Source organism: Zonotrichia albicollis, chromosome 3 (genome assembly GCF_047830755.1).
Source record: "Zonotrichia albicollis isolate bZonAlb1 chromosome 3, bZonAlb1.hap1, whole genome shotgun sequence".
In the NCBI taxonomy this organism is placed as follows: domain Eukaryota; kingdom Metazoa; phylum Chordata; class Aves; order Passeriformes; family Passerellidae; genus Zonotrichia; species Zonotrichia albicollis.
The window spans coordinates 67,382,809-67,399,893 of NC_133821.1; the positions used below are offsets into that span (position 1 = coordinate 67,382,809).

General features: G+C 42.5%; 4 protein-coding genes across 13 annotated transcripts in view; 2 read left to right on the top strand and 2 right to left on the bottom strand.

Moving 5' to 3' along the window:
- DCPH1 (damage control phosphatase 1) overlaps positions 1-927 on the bottom strand; it is a 50,842-nt gene extending 49,915 nt beyond the window's left edge. The window contains exon 1 of one of the 5 annotated variants that reach the window (XM_074537749.1): positions 96-262. In XM_074537749.1, the coding sequence (XP_074393850.1) occupies positions 96-145 (50 nt within the window). In that variant the 5' untranslated portion in view covers positions 146-262. Of the gene's footprint in view, positions 263-782 lie in introns of those variants that run through there. The other 4 variants (XM_074537744.1, XM_074537745.1, XM_074537746.1 and 1 more) reach the window with 4 other exon arrangements.
- Positions 236-17,085, top strand: part of RMND1 (required for meiotic nuclear division 1 homolog) — a 21,069-nt gene continuing 4,219 nt past the window's right edge. For 4 of the 6 annotated variants that reach the window (XM_074537753.1, XM_074537758.1, XM_074537756.1 and 1 more), the window contains exons 1-7: positions 236-370; positions 3,049-3,563; positions 7,816-7,924; positions 10,801-10,876; positions 11,222-11,261; positions 14,226-14,326; positions 15,574-15,680. In XM_074537753.1, the coding sequence (XP_074393854.1) occupies positions 3,063-3,563; positions 7,816-7,924; positions 10,801-10,876; positions 11,222-11,261; positions 14,226-14,326; positions 15,574-15,680 (934 nt within the window). In that variant the 5' untranslated portion in view covers positions 236-370; positions 3,049-3,062. Of the gene's footprint in view, positions 371-1,715; positions 1,864-3,048; positions 3,564-7,815; positions 7,925-10,800; positions 10,877-11,221; positions 11,262-14,225; positions 14,327-15,573; positions 15,681-17,085 lie in introns of those variants that run through there. The other 2 variants (XM_074537754.1, XM_074537755.1) reach the window with 2 other exon arrangements.
- LOC141728642 (uncharacterized) lies at positions 761-1,605 on the top strand (the record flags this gene model as incomplete). The annotated part of the gene is given in 2 exon segments (XM_074538602.1): positions 761-1,442; positions 1,445-1,605. Coding segments are annotated over 2 exon segments (843 nt in total), but the record flags the coding sequence as incomplete, so codon positions are not given.
- LOC141728643 (uncharacterized) overlaps positions 14,224-17,085 on the bottom strand; it is a 15,866-nt gene continuing 13,004 nt past the window's right edge. The window contains exon 3 of the mRNA XM_074538603.1: positions 14,224-16,426. The gene's annotated coding sequence lies outside the window, so the exon portion shown is untranslated. The remainder of the gene's footprint in view (positions 16,427-17,085) is intronic.

A 17,085-nucleotide genomic window follows, 5' to 3' on the forward strand; every position in this document is an offset into this window, starting at 1 on the left:
CTTCGCTCCCCGGCGGCGGGGAGCCGGACGGCCCCTCAGATCCCTCCCGTCCCCCGACTCGCTGCCGGTGACGAGCGCGCCAGGCCGTGACGGACCCCTTAAACCTGCCCGACAGGGACACCGGGAGCGCCGGTACCGCCGCCATCTTGCTCCGCCCCCCCGCGAGCCGGCGCACCGCCCTAGCTCTGCCCCTGCCCCCTCCCGGAAGCGGCCCCGAGCGGCAGCCGGACGTTATTGGCGCGCGGGCCGCGCCCCGCCGCGCGGCGACGGACGGGCGGGGCGTGTCGGCCCGCGCGCCCTGGCGGGGCCCGGCGGGCGGTGGGCGGGGCCGCGGCTCGCGCGGCGGAGAGCGGCGCGCCCCCTCCCCCAGGTCAGTGCTGGCGCGCGGTGGCGGCGGGAACCGCCTCGCCCCTCCCGCCGCGGCGGCGGCGGCGGGCGCGCGCGCGGGGCGGGGGAAGGGAGGGGAAGGGGGGCCGGGCCGGGCCGGCGGCGCAGCGGGTGCCCTTGGCGGCCCCCGCGCCGGCCGGAGCTGCGGCGCAGCCCGCACTGCGACAAGGGAGCGGGGCGCAGCCCCTCCTGGGACAATCCCGGGGCCGCGGGGCCCGCCGCAGCGCCCGCGGGAGGGCTGTGGGCGAGCCGAGACGGCCTCGCCCGCACTTCCCGACACCTTCGGTGCTGCCGCGGCCGGGAGGGCCCTGCTCCGTTCCTCGCGAGGAGGGCGCAGTTTCGGGGCGAGTGCGAGCCCCGTCCGTGGATGTGAGGGGCGATTCCCAGCCCCGTACCTCCCCTCACCCCAGGGTGCCGTTGTGGCGGCCGGAACGGGGCGGCTGCCGGGCGGCCGCCCCGCCACCCCTCTGTTCGGGTGTCGCCGCTCGGGGGTGACGCAGCACCGGTGGAGGCCGCGGGCCGGGGGTGGGGGGGCCCGGCCCCCCGCGCGCTGGCGGCGCTCCCTTCTGCCCCCGCCAGGGGCGCCCGTGAGTCGCGCGGGGCAGGGGCGGCCCCGGCGGCCTTGCTGGGCCCGCGCGGGCGGGGCGGCCTCGCCTTCCGATTGGTCGGCTTGCTGCCCACTGTGCCCGCCCCCCGGCACGCAGCCAATAGGAGCGGAGCCCTGGCGCCGCTGGCTCCCTTCCCCCGCGGTTGCCGCAGGGGCGGGGCGGGCGCTGTTTGCCTTGGAGCCAAGGGCGGCAGGGAAGGGGCGGAGTGTCCCCGGCATCCGGGGCTGGCGGGCCCCGGGGGGAGCCTGGAGGCGTCCGGACTGCGTGGGCCGGGCGGAGCTCGCGGGCCGGTCTGTGCCGGTCCGGTCCGGTCAGCCCGCCGGCGGAGCGGGCCCGCCCTGCCCGTATATATCGGTGGCTGTGCCGCAGCAAGCCGGGCCTCCCGGCTGGAGAGGCTGCGGGCGTGGCTAAAGTGCCGTGTGCTGAGGAGACGTTGGAAAATAAATCCCAGTTCCGTGCCGGCTGCTCGGAGGTGGCGCCTCCTGCCCTGTTGTGGTCGCCCTTGGTCCCGCTTTCCTCTTGCATTGCTGTGTTCCGCTCCTCCTGGCTTGGCGCCTCTGGTGCCGCAGGTCTGGCGCTCCGGCCCCTCGATGGAATTCGGTCTATATGATCTCTCTTTCCTTGCAACTTACTGTAAGCCTGTACAGTTGAAAACTCATTCCTGGCATTACTAATCCGGGATGAGGTGATCCGGGATGAGGTTTTGTTGGCTAGGAACGCCAACAAAACCATTTTGAATCTCTTTCTGCCACTTACCACACATTACTGGAGACTTTACCCCTTGCGCCAGCTCTCCACTACCTGCGTTGCAGTTGCTGAGTTTCTCTCAGCTCTTTTTTTATCCAGGAGGTATCAGGCCTTTAAAAAGGTAAATATGCCTTGTCCCGGACAGCATTGCTTTTTAAATACAGAACAAGTTTAAAATTAAAATAATATTTTATCCCAGTAAGTATTCCAATAACGGGCTTCTAAATTGGGAAAAAAGGTACAAGTGAAGAGCATGTAAAGATACAAAGTTAAGCCCCAGTATCAGTTCGTCAGGGTATCCTTGTCAGGATGGCTTGTTCCGCAGCACACAGTATGATTTGCTCTTTAAATAAAATGTTTGTTTGAACTATTATGTTAAATGTATTTTTAGTATTAAAGATCCTCCTTCAGTTTTTGAAAAATATTCTAAAATGGGTAGTTTTTTGAACTAGGCAGCTTGAGGACTTTTTGTTAATAAGTTGCTGAGGATGGATTTTGTGTTGTAAAGGAAATGTTCTTAAGAAAGCCAGATCAGGGTAGGGACTTGTCACTGAGCTTTTTCAGCAAATGGAACACATCCACTGCAGTATTGAGTCTGTGAATATTTTTATTTTATTAGCTCACACAATGCAGTGCAAATATAGAAGGGTTGCTCTTAGTCTGAGCTGCCGGCACAAGGGCACCGTTGTGTTTCGGGCTGCAGGGTGGCTCTGCCGGCCGGCCTGGTGGTCCCTGCACCACCCGGGTGTACTGGCAGGAGCAAGGCTGTGAGTCGGCTCCATTCTCTGTCCTGTGGTCAGGACAGATGGCTGGGGCTGGATCTGTGCTCGGCTGGTCGTGGCACAGCAGCTGGAGCTGGGGCTGAGCAGTGTGTGTGTTCTGCAGGTGACATTCCCCTACAACCACGTAGTTATCTAATTGCTGCTTTTACTATGTATCACAGTGATTCACAGCGTCTGCCGTTCTCTTTAACGTGTGTGCTTGCTTGCTCACAAGCAGTGGAGTTACTGAAAGTGCAGGCTGCTGCACAGAATGAGCAGCCAGAGGAAAAGATGCCCTCTTGCATATTGATACAGCAGCCAGTTCTATTTTTTCACCACTTGTTGCGAGCACACAGATGTGTTTTGATCTTAGAGTGTTTCCGTAGGATCAAAAAAATCTTTTTATTCCCGCCAATGTCGTGTGCTAAGGAGTTCTAACACATGCAAGAGTAGTATGGACCACCTTTTAGATAAGAGGGAAATAATTTTATTTCTTTCCAAAATGTTGACGGATTATTTTGTTTGTTTGTTTGTTTTAAATACAGTTCAGAGAGAAGAAATGAGACTGAAACTTCTGCACCTTCAGATGAGATCTTTCCACGCTTTAACAACAATATGCCAATCCCAAAGCTTTAACAAAACTGGATGTCTGCTATTAAAGCTGGATAATGGAGTTGAAAGAGCAGCTCACAGAACAGCAAAGTCTTGGGATTTGTGTGCACTGAAACCTTCATTCCCTTGGTTGACAAGTCAATGTGTGCAACTCAGGAATCAGCATTTTCTCCAAGGATTTCTGTCCACTTTGGAAAGAAATGTTTATTATCAGCGTGGGGAGGGTTTTTTCTCATCCTGGAGACGTTTGGGGGCGACAGTGATGGAAAACTACAGGCTCAATACAGAGTGGATCAAAAAGCTTAGGAACACGTCATCAAGATTTTATGCAGTTGTATCAGCTGGTAAAACTGTCCCCAAGGCCAGTAACCAGCCAGTGAAGAGGCCACCAAAGGCACCGAGGACCAAGCAGCCATCCAGAGCGAACCTGCCACTCTCTGACATGGAGGTGAAGTATAACATTTACAGTCTATGCGACATTGAGGGACTGCATCAGTTTGATTTCCCTTCAGATTTGGGTTTAGGTGAACATTTTAATGAAATTAACATAATTATTTGGTGAGAAAGACTTCATTATTTACACTAGTGTTGGAGCTTTGTAAATAGAAGCAAGCTTGATAGAAATTGGCATGTTTGGTATTTTGAAGGTAAAATGGAAGTTTACTTGCAATATGTTAACAAATGTATAGGGAAGATGAGTGATTTACTATAAAGTGGAAAGTTGAAGTGCATTAAAAATAGTTTTGACCAGTGCTTTCAAATGACATTTTCTATTGAGAAACAAAGTCTAGCTGTCGGAATAATTTAACTTTCTCTACACCTCTTTGCTTTTCCAGATCTACCCAGTTTTAAGGTTTCACTCAAACAGAAATAAAAGTGAAAGTCAATAGTATAAAGCTTATATTCAGATTAAGTTTCAGATGGGTAGTGAATGTGCAAGTGTAGCCTGTGTTACCTGAGAAAGATCATTACATGTGTAGAAATAGCACCTTGATTATCAGACTCTGATGTCTACAGAGGAAATGCAGCAACACACTGTTCAATACTGTGAGGTACAATGAGGAAGAACAGTACATATTTGTAGCCAGCTCTCCTTAAGATAGTTCTTAGCCAAGCCAGGCCTTAAGTACACTTGAATATAGGATTCCCATGGTGAATCCTGGTGTCAGATGTGTTACTGTTCTCATCAGGCTAAAACAACTGAGTTTCAGGGTATTGTTAGTAAAGTAGTAGATAGGTGAGACTAAAACAAGGACTGTGTCTTTAGAAATAGTTTCCACGCCGCAAAGTATATCTGTTACATGATTTACTGAATGTGAGCAGAGAAAAATTTTAGTGCTTGCCTTCTCATATCTAAGCTTATGATGAGTATTTTGTGGGATAAGCAGGTGCATGCCATAGTGTAACATAAAGAGATAGTTATAAACAATTTAGTTCCCACTAATATTTTCATGTTGCTTTGGAAGAGGAAAGTGAAAAATATTAGTCCTGAAACACTATGTAATGCTTCCAGCTTTTTAGTCGTGGTATAACATTACATTCAGAGTTTGTTTCTCCTTGGTTTTGGGTGAAGTGACAGCATTTTTGAGGCTTTTAAATGACGGCATAGAATGCACACAGTTTCTTTGTTTGACATCTTCATATATATGTGCAAGTAACAGGCAGTGCTATTTTTAATGTTTTCCGTTGTGAAGAAATGGAGAAAATACCGCCTGATGCACTGAAATAATAATATACTTCCTGAGGAGGGTTTTGCATGGCAAAATGCTGGGCCACAAATTACCTCTAGTGTAGCAGGCCCTAGCACCAAGGCCATTGCCTTAGGGACATCTCCTTCCCATCTTTTCCTGCCTCTGGAGACAGCAGTTGCAGGCCCATCCTGAGGTTCTCAGTGTGAGCATCCTGAGAATCTGTGGTGTTTTCCCTCTGGGGGGGCCTGACAGCTGACACCTTTCTTTTGCAGAGCACTTGGTGAGTGAGGTCCTTCCCACCCTCCCCAGCACTGGTCTTCATGAGATTTTACAGGCAGAGGGCAGGGCACCAGCAGTGGTAAATCGTTGTACAGCCGGTTTTTCAGGACAGATAGAGTATTTCCTTGGAACCAGTTAAGTGGTTTAGTCAGACCATCAGTGAGTGGTACCACTACTTGGATAACCTGGTATGATCTGATGGCAGGAAAAGCCTCTGGGCCAACTCTTAATGCTACAGCCATCTAGCATAGAAATAGTTTGAAATTCAGGCATAGACACAGTATTTACCACACTTTAGATAAAGATTGATTCCTGTGGTGATATGAGGACTAAAGTTCATCCTACAGGTTTTCTTTCTTAAAATTTTTTGTATGCTAAAATTGGAACAGATGGACTAAGGGGAGTTATGATTCCATGAGCCTATACAGTTGTTGGAGGCAGGATGATACAGAAAATGAGTTGTCAAGGTACTTAGCTGTCCTTAGGAGCAGCCATCCTGTGTGCTGCTCTGAACAGAATCTCAATAATGCCTTAGGCAGAAAGGAGAAGGGGGTGAGTAGCTCAAGTTCCTTTTTAGCACCAGTACAGGTGCTGTATTCTGGGGTTTTTGAAGTTTGCAGGTGAAACTGATGTAGCAGAAAACACGGCATTAAGGTTGATCAGCCAGTTAACACATCTATATTAGGATTAACTGAGTACTGATTAGAGTAGATTTTTTGTCTCCACCAGCACCCATGGACTCATATTTTAGGTGTCTTAATCACAAATTATGCCTAAGCCAAATGTTCTCTATCAAACAAGATTTTTGTAAATGTGTAAGTGAAACAGTACATTGTAAAAAAAAATCCGCAAACCTGAAAGTAGTTCATATCCAAAGTGTTTTTTCAGGCACGTAGCTAAATGGAAAACCTCTGGTTGTAACTAAATGAGAAATGTAGCCATTGAAACTAAAATTGCAGCTGTAAGACAGAAAGTCAATCCTGTAGTGCCTTGAAATGAAGAATTGCCCAAGTAATACACTGTGCAAAACACAGAGCAGGACAGAGGTTTTCACATTGTATACTGACTACAAGATGAGAATTTGTTCCCTTAACTCTTGACAGAAGAGTTTCATGGCAGAGCATGCATACTTATCATAACAGGAGCTTTTTGGAAGAATCTTCAGATTCAGATGTATAATTGGCACTGGTGATTTAGTGATTGAGAATGGATTTATGCAGTTGAAATTATGATAATGAAATGATACTTTGAGGGAACTGAAAGCAGAGTTCTGTTCCACTGTTAGTTCAGCCTTCTAGCACAGTTATGGGAATATGCCTACAAAATTCCTCTCTGAATATTATAATTACTTTGGAAGCTTATTTTCTGCTAGTGGTTGCTGAATTAAGATGATATGTAAGCAAAGCTTTGGCTGTGATGGTAGAATGTTGACGTTAAAAAAGAAAAGTTCAGATGTGAGGTGGTGATTCTAGTGATTGCTGACAGGCCCCTCGCAGGGAGCAGAGCCCCTCTTGGAGCCTTGCTATCAGACAGTGTGTGAGTGCTGCAAGAATGTAACTTGTATTTTACATTCAAGTGTATTGCGGACCTAAATGCCTGCAGATGAGCACAATTCTTTTGTTCATTTGTTGTTAGTTACATCTCCATTTGTATTAGTTACAAAAAGCTGGGAAGTGACTGATCCACAGTGAGACATTGCTTTCTGGATGTTTTCCACTACATTGTACTGAAAAACAATTTTGTAGGTCATACATGGTATCAGAACAAAGATATACACTTCAGATGAGTAGTAGAATTTGCAAATCAGTGTATTGTGACTTATTTGATTAATCACGAAAATCTCACATCTCCTTGCAAGTCAGCATCATTTTTCCATTTACTTCTTTGAATAGGACATTTTAGTTGTTTAGATTGTGGGATATTGGGACAAGCTGGCCATGTGTGCTGTTCCCCTGCTGTGAGTGCAGGATGCAGCTCGGGGCAGGCAGGGACGCTGGAGCTGAGCAGCGCCTGCAGCTGCCCCGAAGGTCGGGGACTCTCTGTGCTGCAGCGGCTCAGCCCGGGCGGTGGCTTGGTGCATGGCAGGGCACCGTGTTTGTGTTTGGAGCTTCTGCTTGATAAACACACTGGGGTACTCAAACTCCATTTATCTTTACAACAGTGCTAACAACACAGGGATGTTTTCCTTATTGCTGCGTAGGGTTTGCACAGAGCCAAGGCCTTTTGTGCCTCACCCCACCCCACCTGCGAGGAGGCTGAGGGTGCACAGGGTGTTGGGAGGGGACACAGCCGGGACAGCTGACCCTAACTGATTTTCACGGTGTTTTAACTCTGTCAGGGGGTGTCTGTCCTCCCTCTGGATTCAGTGGTCAGCCAAGTGTGTCATAAGCTGTGGGATGGGAGCAGCAGCAAGCGTAACTCTACTGGTCAAGTATTTGATTGGCTTTCAGGGAAGAAGAGTTGTCTTTGAGGCTCTGTCATAGAGATTTTGTTGTGACTTCACTCATGCCACCTGACTTGTTTTCAGTGTGTGATTTGCTTTCCCAGTTAACAACGAGCAAGTACTATCTGTTAGTATATGTATACCAGGTAGAAATCACGGCAATGATACCACAGAACAATGCATAGATGAAAATTGTCACTCTCTTAAAAAAGTCGAAGCAAACAGTTGTCTTATTACCATCTTGCTTCAGCATTGCCCTAACTCAAATCTCTGTTCCTTTGGCACAGAATCTGATGCAGTGCACAGCCTTTGCAACAGCAGATGAATATCATCTTGGTAATCTGTGTCATGACCTGACTTCACATGGATATGTTGAAATAACAAGTTTGCCTAGAGGTAGATTTTTGAAACATATTAAATGCAATGTTATATCTGGGGAAATAAAATATGGGTGAGGGATATAATTTTTGTAACTTTATATATTCTTATTCTGATAATATCCTGGAATATATCATACTGCCTGTAAAATTATTGCTTTGCTTTAAGATTCCATTTACCTAAAAGTCCCCACAACAAAACCTTTCAGAACAGCAGTGTGAGTAGCTCGTGCTCTTATCCTCTGATACTTTTCCCCAACATTACAATTACATTAAGAAGTATAGAAAAGTTACATGCATGCATGAGAAATAACTTCAGAAATTGACTGATACAGAGAATTTGTACAGAAATTCACTAACTGTTAGTTTTTGAATGTTTTATTTTAATTAATCCTTCAGTAGTGAGGTAGTGCAGTACATCAGCTGTCAAAACAATTCTGTAGTTTGAAGTGTTGCATCTTCTTTCTGTACCTAGATTTCTATTAATGTAAATCAGAGTTGGAGGGGAAGGCTTGCAAGAGAGAATCTTGCTGACTAAATGAAATGAAAAAGATACACACATAAGTGTTTAGTTCTAGTGAAGAGAATGCTGTTGATACTTCTTTATTGGGCCAAGTATATCCTGGCAATTGTTGAATGCTACACTTAGGCTTCAGCAAAATAATTGATTCTGGTTTCTATATGAAATATCTCTGCAGACTTGGGAAAGTATGGCTTGGAAATAGCTGCAGTATACTACAAAAGAAAAACAAATTGATCTTATTATAGCTTAAGAAACCTTACGCCCTGGAACAGCTCTGATTTTCATATGTCAGTAGTAGAATACCTTTTCTTCTTCCTTTGAAAGAACAGATTATATGCAGCTAGGAGAAGCACTGGCAGGTCATGGGCATTTCAGTAGGGGTTATCAGGAGCCTGTCTGCCTCTCAAATAATAATCTAAGTGCAGTGATACTCCAGTGGGTCTCTTTCAAGCACGAGACTTACTAATGACTGTCTTGTTCAGAAAGATGAACATGAAAGACAATATCCACTAGAATATAGACTTCATGTTTCTTTGTAGTTTTTTTGTATTGAAACTAACCCTGGGTTCACAGCTTTGGATAGAAACTTTGTACAACCCCCAGCATGACTGTGAATTAAACATTACTGTTGACAGTGTTTTACCCTGGGAGTGTCAGTTTTGCCAATTCCTTTTATTTCTTCATGGTGTTTTTGACTCATGAGTACTGTTTATCAAAGGTTTGGAGGAAGTAATGATGAAAGGATATTGGATTGTGCCAGCAGATCTGAAGTGTTGTGATGGTTGGCATGTGCATGTAGCAGTGGTTGGTTACCAAGCCAAACACTGAATTTGAGAGAATAATTTTTAAAAATATTTCCACATAGAAATCTAAAGCAGCAGTTATGGTGTGATATTGTTGCTTTGTTGTGTTTTTCCAAAGCAGCATTCTTGGTTTTGACCTCTTTAAAAACATTATAGAGGCAGATCCTGCACCTCCACTTAAAGTAGACCAAATTCTCTTCAACTGTGTGTGTTTTGGCTGGAGTGGATAAATAAAGATATGGCTGGTATTTGAAAAGGCAAATGAGAAAATGTAGACAAATGTTACTTCCATGATGAACTCAAACTTCACACTTAAATCCTTCTAGTTATTCATCCAATCATGTGTTTCTGAACTGGACTAGCAAGTGGAAGAAAAGTCTTTAAGGGCTCATTCAGACCAACCACGGAGTCCCAGTTCAGATATTAGCAAAAAGGTATCTGGTACTTGGTTGTGTCTCTCTGCTGCCTCAGTCTACCTGCCCTCTATGGCCTGAGCTGTAAAGGTAGAATTTGTACACAAGCAGAAGTAACAACTTTTGATGCTGCATCGCTTGACTTGTGATTTTCCTGAAAAGGCATTTAAATTTTTAAGGCTTAGCTATTAGGCCCTGCAAATTCTTTGTTAGGCCCTGCACAATCTTAAATAGAAGTAGGGGACTTTCCTGGTCTAGCTTCCACTAGTGCTGCAACAAAACAAGTAATTCTGGCCTGAAACCACATCAGGACTTATAAAACTCCATCTGTATTAGTGAGTGGCACAGTGGAGAAGATTTGTAGAAGAATCAAACCCCTATTTTGAGAACCCAGCAACCACATTTTGTAAGTTTGGAGATATTCCACTTGGACTAGCTCTGGTCTAATCCTTTGTAACAAATGCCCCATTTAGTGGTTGGAGTACCACAGCAGCATTTTTTTATCTTCTCTTTCATTTTCATTTAATGCAAAAGCCCTCACATTTTATGTATTGTTGTGCAGTGCACATCAGAAGTGTGGTAAGGGAAAGTGGGTGGAAGATTTATTTCAAAAGCATACTTCTGATGTGCAGGGAAATGCACGTGTAGGCTCTTCTGTCTTGGGGGTACACTCTTTCAAGTTTCTGACTGGCAAAGCAAAGTCAGCACAATCTGAGTGCAGATTAATCCTTTAGTGTATAGAAATGAAGAACTTTCAGGCAAGCAGATTTGACTCTTAATTTCTCTGCAACTGTGCAAAACTTCCACAGTTCTCTCATTGTATGTCCATTTCTGTGTTCTGTTCCTGGTTATTTACAATGTCTGCATCAGTTTTCTCCTAAGTCTTTTGTTCTTCAAGGCTTCCATCTTTCATTAGCTGAAGATTCTGGTGAGGTTCCCAGTAGAGGCCCAGTCGATCTAGATTCTGTTCCCCAGTTTGGGGAAGCAGTGTGGTTTGATATTGTAGTTGGTCTCTAGCAAGCATTTCTATCAGAAAATAAAATGTGGAACTGGCTGATGTGTTAGTATAACTGTTGAATTACATGCTTACAGCTATCAGCTGTCGTGTTTAGAAGTTTGACTAAATAGTCTATTTTTTTCACTTATTTCAAACCAGATGCTGCAAATGTTTTGGTGGTCAGTACTGAGAAATCTGCAAAAGAAGATGATCCTGGCATGATTTTTTTCTTCAGGTAAGCAATAAATCATGCTCAAAATATTATGTCATTAATCATAATGGTGTGAAGGAAGTAGTGCAGCTTGCTAGATCTTGCATCATTACCTCATGAAACTCAAGGAATAACTGTCCAGTCAGAATGATTTTTTAAAAAATCAGAATTATTTAAATGATTGAAAAACACCTTCTCATGATTTTTCATTGAAGTCTGGTTAAAAAGCAACTAGTATGTAATTTCTCTGAACATAGTTTTAAGTTTCTTGATTCACAATGACAAAATCTGCCACTGTACAATTTGAGTATTCCATTAAAATACATTTAAAACAGTATGATTACACTCAGTTTTTCCTTGAATTCACAGGGAAGGGGCTGTTGTATTTTGGAATGTGGAAGAGAAAAGTGTAAGTAAAGTGAAACTTGGTTAAAACTGCATAAGCAAGTGTTTTGTCAGTCTCACAAAGCACAGCATGCCAGAGGTTTGTTTGGGAGATTGATCTTTCTGTGAAGGAAAAAAGCTGATTGATTCTTCTCCAATGAGTGCAGGTTCTTGCCTGCTGCTGCCCTCAAGTGTGTGGGCTGCTGATACATCACCTTTGAAATTCATCTACTTAAGACAAAAATCTGAAACCTTAATTTAGTGAGACTGACAAAAAGAATATTCTTGCAGTTCTACATCCTGAAAAAGTAGATCATAAAAATCTACCTGTGAATGATTGCTTGAAAAACACTAATGTAACAGAAAGTATGTTAGAAGAAAAGGATTATTCCATTCTATTCCATTTTAAGTCAGTTATTAAAGACTTATGTTTGTACAACTTTGAAAGAAAAAAAAAGAATTATAAGCAACTCATTAATACTGTCCTATGTTTTTACCAGCCAGCAATTTTCCTGAAGGAAGTTTTTTATTGATTGGTACAACTATTAAATATGTTGCTGACATATTATATTTTTGTGATCTTTGCTGACCTAGAAGGGTATGCCAGAAGCATATATATTCTAATGAATATATTTATAGTTATTTAATGTTTTAAATCTATTTTTATTACTGTGGTTAAGCTGGATTCTAGATACAAAAGTATTGACCTAATCTGTAGACAGACTATGTGAAATTAAATGGTGTATTAAATAGATGATACTGAGATGCATTGAAGTTCACAGGAGGATTTTCACTGGGGTAAATGAAAACACAGAGCAGTTGTTTCCAGATGTGAACAATTTCTGGATTCTTCTGTTTCAGAACTGAAATGTTCCCGATTTCCTGTCTGTTTTGGGGGGTGTCAGTGTATCAGGTGTCCTAAAAAAGATACCAGTTCTCCCTTGCCTGTTTGGATGCTATGGCTGTAACTACACTACTGATTCACAAACATTACTGAAGACCAGCTGCTTTAACTCCTGATGATCTTTGAGTTGAACACCTTAGCCCACCAGAGTACTCTGATAATTCTCCTTTTGTTGTACAAGCTTAAATACATTTGAAAATTTGATACCTTGTTTTCCTGGTCAATACTAGTATCAGTAATTGGTCCCTTGCTAGCTTTATTTGTAAAAGAGGAGGAAAATGCCTCTTTCTGTTTATTGAAATCATAGTCAAAGTTTTAACTGCCAAACAACTTGCTCAAATACAGGAAGTGTTTTTATGGACATGCTTTAATGAACTGAAATGAAAGGAGAAAAATCTCAAACTGGTCTGTAGAACAGAAGCTGAAAGTAATTCAGTAGAACAGAATGTAGAGTGTCACTGCAAATGGACAAAAGTACCCAAAATTACTAGTAGGAGAAAAAAAAATGAAATTAACAGACATTTACCAGAAGAAGTAACAAATACAGACTGATCACAAAAAGAAACTTAAAACAAAAGAGCAATTTTAAATACCTGAGTAGGAAGGTTGCACAGCTGCTTCCTTACCAAAATAGCAAGGGCAAAAAGAAAAACCAGCTCGGAGGTTTTTTAAAAGGAAACTGTGTGACGTAAGTGCCCATAATAGCAAGAGTTTGCAGCTAGTGACTCCAGAACATCTCTTCTAATTATTTTACTGTGTTACAGCTAGTCCCTTCTATAAAATTAGGCTGGGCCTAGAAGCAGTGTGAGGTTTGCACTGCTGAACTGTCCCTGGACACTGCTGTTTTGCTGAGGTGACTGTCCTCAGAGCAGATGCTTCCTATGTTCTCACCCTTTTTTATCACAAGACTTGAATTGTATGGTGAGTCTTAGTCATGCTAATATTGAATTCAGGATTATGAAAGGAGCTGTTTCAGCTGTACAGTTGAGGGGTTTTTTCAGTGAAAAATGTTACTGTGTTACATAGACAGTATCACCAAAATTCTTGAAAGCAATGAACAAAGCTAGCAGTGCAAAGAAAATCCCTCTTGCAGGTGATCCAACAGATTTTTTTAGAGTACTTAACCTGGAAAATATGCTTTATGAAAAATGTATAGGGTACAGTTTTGTGCTAAAAGATGAACTATGAGCTTTTATTTTAAAAGGAGAGTGCTTTTAAGTATGACTTAGTAGAAGATTGAACTCTAAAGAATTCAGGCATCAAAAGGGTTTTGTGGTTTGGATTTTATTGGCTGTTGTGTAGCTAAATGCCTTTTAAAAACTCATAGGTGAGTGCTTTTTTTAGTTCAGAATTTGTTCTAATTGCAGATGATTTTTTTGAGGGGAGCCTTGTAGCATATAGAAAGGAACAAGGATGAGAGATCCTAAGTCAGACGTCAAGAGGAAAAAGTTTTGTGAGAGAAAATGGCCTTTCTTCCTGCATCAGGTTTTAGTGTGCTGGAGAATAAAGGAGCAGCGAGATTACTTCTGCAAGTAAAATTGCCCATTTAACCGCTTACAGGGATGAGCGTGGCAGCTGAAACAATTTTTCCAGATTTTTGTAGTGGTAAAGGGTTTCTGTAATATAACTGACCTCTGGTAGCTGAAACAAGACTACTGATTTAGCAGCAAACTAGTAATTTTATCAGAAACAACCACCTAATGTACTTCTCCTAAAGATTCATCCCCACACTCAGACATCTGCCAAAATCTAGTACCTCTCATTGTTACAATACTGAATACATCCATGTTGCCCTTACTGCTGCTGTGGTTAATCCTTACCCTGTTCCATGTGTGCACATATAAAATGACATTTCAGTTTTCCCAGATTCCTTGCAGCTGTTTATAGCTACAAATTCTTCTCAAACCACAGCTAGTTTCAGATGTAAACTATGTTACTAATAACTTCATTATTTAGCACACCTCTTCATTGTTAGGTAAATAATTTCAGCATGAAGGTTGCATTCATCAGCCTGCGCTGTGCAAGTTCTTTGCAGAGTGATACTTTGCTGCATGGTAACTATTGCTGCAATTGTCTCCTTCTTAGATGAAGAATATCATGCGAGTGCTAGAGCAGCATGAAATTCAGCCATACGAAGTTGCACTGGTCCATTGGGAGAATGAAGAGCTGAACTATAGAATAGGAGAGTAAGTATCTTCAGGTGGTCTGTGTATAAAAGCTAACAGACACCTAAACCAAATTCAAGTGAAAGTAATTCAGCTAGTAAAAATATACTTGTCCTTACTTTTTTTCCAAATGAATAAAATAAAGAAAGAAAACTATAAACCTGAGTGGATAAATGTTTCTGTCTTGGTAAACTTGCAAGTAGTGGCCTTTGTGATTTGCTTATATGATAGATCTTGTAAATAAGAAACTCCCTGCCCACACAACTCTTCAGCAATCGCAAACGGAAATGATGTATGTCACAGCAAAAAAACTAATAAGCATTATTGAGACGAGTTTGATTTTAAAGAGGATGCTGTCTATAAGCTTTCACCATGTCCTTGAGATTCATATACAAAGATGTAATTTCTGCATATACTTCATTTAGTAGCAAAGTTAGAGCTTGATTATTGTGTAATGATAAACCTGGCAAGTTATCTTTCCTTGTTAAATAATGTTTTTTCATCATGGAAAGAAAACTATCTCTACAGAAATATTTCACAATGAAAATGATTATATATATTACCTGTAATTTTCCAACAGCACCCAAAAGCAACCCCTAGACAGGACACTTTTAATAGGAACTGAATGAATGATGCTCAGCTTATTTAAAGTAACTTGGTAAGGAGACAGCTGTTTGGTTTTTCCTGACCATTTGAAAACTGCATGTACTATTTAGTTGTGTAATTTGCGATTCTTGACACACTTCATTTCGCTTCTGTGTGTTTCATAGTGAGATTGACATGAAAAATTGAACAAGTCTTTTGTCCCCTTTTCTTTGCTCCTTGCCCCCCTATGCAATAGAGGTTTTAGGCAAAGCAGCATCATAGTGGGGAGGGAGTAAGATTGATAAGAGTGACAGCAGAAAGTGAAAACAGAAAGATAACAGAGGAGCTGGAGAGCAGGAGAGAGGTGAGCATCCTGCTTACTCTGAATAGTCTGTGTATATGCAGCAATGCTACAGTTTCCATCACAGCTTGCTGCACTTGCATTTACACCTAGAAAATTTGGCCATAATATTTGTCTTAGACCGAGGAACTAATTTTCAGTGATTTGTTATGAATATTGTCAGGTTGAACGTGAGTAAAATGCAAAATGATAATGATACCATACAGACATGGCATACCTTACCTAAATAAACAACTAGCCTTTCTTGCACTGTCAATTATTCTTTAAATGTTCCTATGCTGGTGGCTCGATCAATGAAGATGCTTCAATCTTGTCTTAACAGAGGTCAGTCAAAGCTCCATAAAGGACAAATCTTGTTAAATTCTGAGCTGGATAGTGATGAAGTTGTTCTGCAGAAATTTGCCTTTTCAAATGCTCTTTGTCTTTCTGGTAAGTTAAAATTGTTCATACTATGTAGTCTATGCTACAGATTTTGTGAAATGTCATTATAAGTGGGACTTGTACAGTGACAGGCTGGAAAAAGCTTGGTATCTGGTTTAGACAAACTTTGTAAAGAGTGATGGTGCTTCAGATTGAGAGGATTTGTTTTCAATGCTTTTACCATGTTTTCTGTAAATTGGAATTGCTTTATTGAATGGAAACCTTTTTAAAGCTGAACAAAGCACATTAACAAACATGTTTTGCAAAAGATACATGTTCTACTCAGCATCCTGTTCCCCACCTTTGAGAACTATCCTAGGATAACAATGAATGTAGAGGTCACTACTAGAAACCTCTCAGTAATCTGGAGTTATTCATACTGACATCATTTCCTCTGACAGAAAAGCTAGTTGCCAGCTAAAGAAGTGATACAGGGCAGCTATTCCCAGCTGGGGAGGTGTATCAGTAACACATATGTGGACCAGAGTCACAGATAATGTTTTGCAGGCTTATTAGCCATGGTGGCAGACAGTGGGAGGCACTGTGAAGAAGTCAGGTTCACCAGTCATCCTGCTGCTTGAGCAAATAACACCTGTCTACTGCTTCAGACCTTGAATGATGGAGGGAGTGGGAGTTAGGAACCAGCAGCAGTAAGGCTGTCCTCAAAAAGGCCTTTTAAGGGAAGTCTGGTCTGTCTACTTCTGCTGCCTTTAGGGTGAATTCCAGGATTCCAGTAGTATTTTGGGCAAGTGCACCTATACACAGGAGAGAAACAGAATGCACATTTTTGAAGTGCTACACCATTTCATCAAGGAGTGCAGTGTAAGTAAGTGGTTCTCAACTGTTGAAGCAAGAGCTGTTGAGAAAAAAGCATAATGTTCTCTATAGTTTTCTTATTCATAAAGGCACTGTATGGAAGGGTAGTGCTTCCTAAATGGGAGCAAGGGATTTATTCCCAGGAGATAATGTTCAGTAAAAATAAAGGATGCAAGTATAGTCCCTAGTCAGATTTATGAATGGCAGAAACCAGCCTCTGTCAAATAACAGGTGACAGATGAAATGCTTACTGGCTGTTGTTTTTTTCAAGGGCTAAATTTGAAGTAATTTAAGTCAGTGACTTGGATTAGGCCTTTGTATTCAAAAGATGAGTGTGCAAAATGTTCAGCATTGGGTTTACTGGCAGTGTCCTAGCCAGATGATACTATTGATACAACCTCAGAAGAGTTAATTTTGACAATTAAATCTTCCCTGATTAATTTTTTTCAGATTGAATGAGGTTCAGTTTTGATCTATTGCTACTTCTTTCTTATCTGGGAATCTGTGGACTAAAGAACAAGGCCCAAGTTATATTATCATCTTGCAGAAACATTTTACTAGGTTCACGCTGAGGCATAGCAGAATTTGTGTTGCTAAT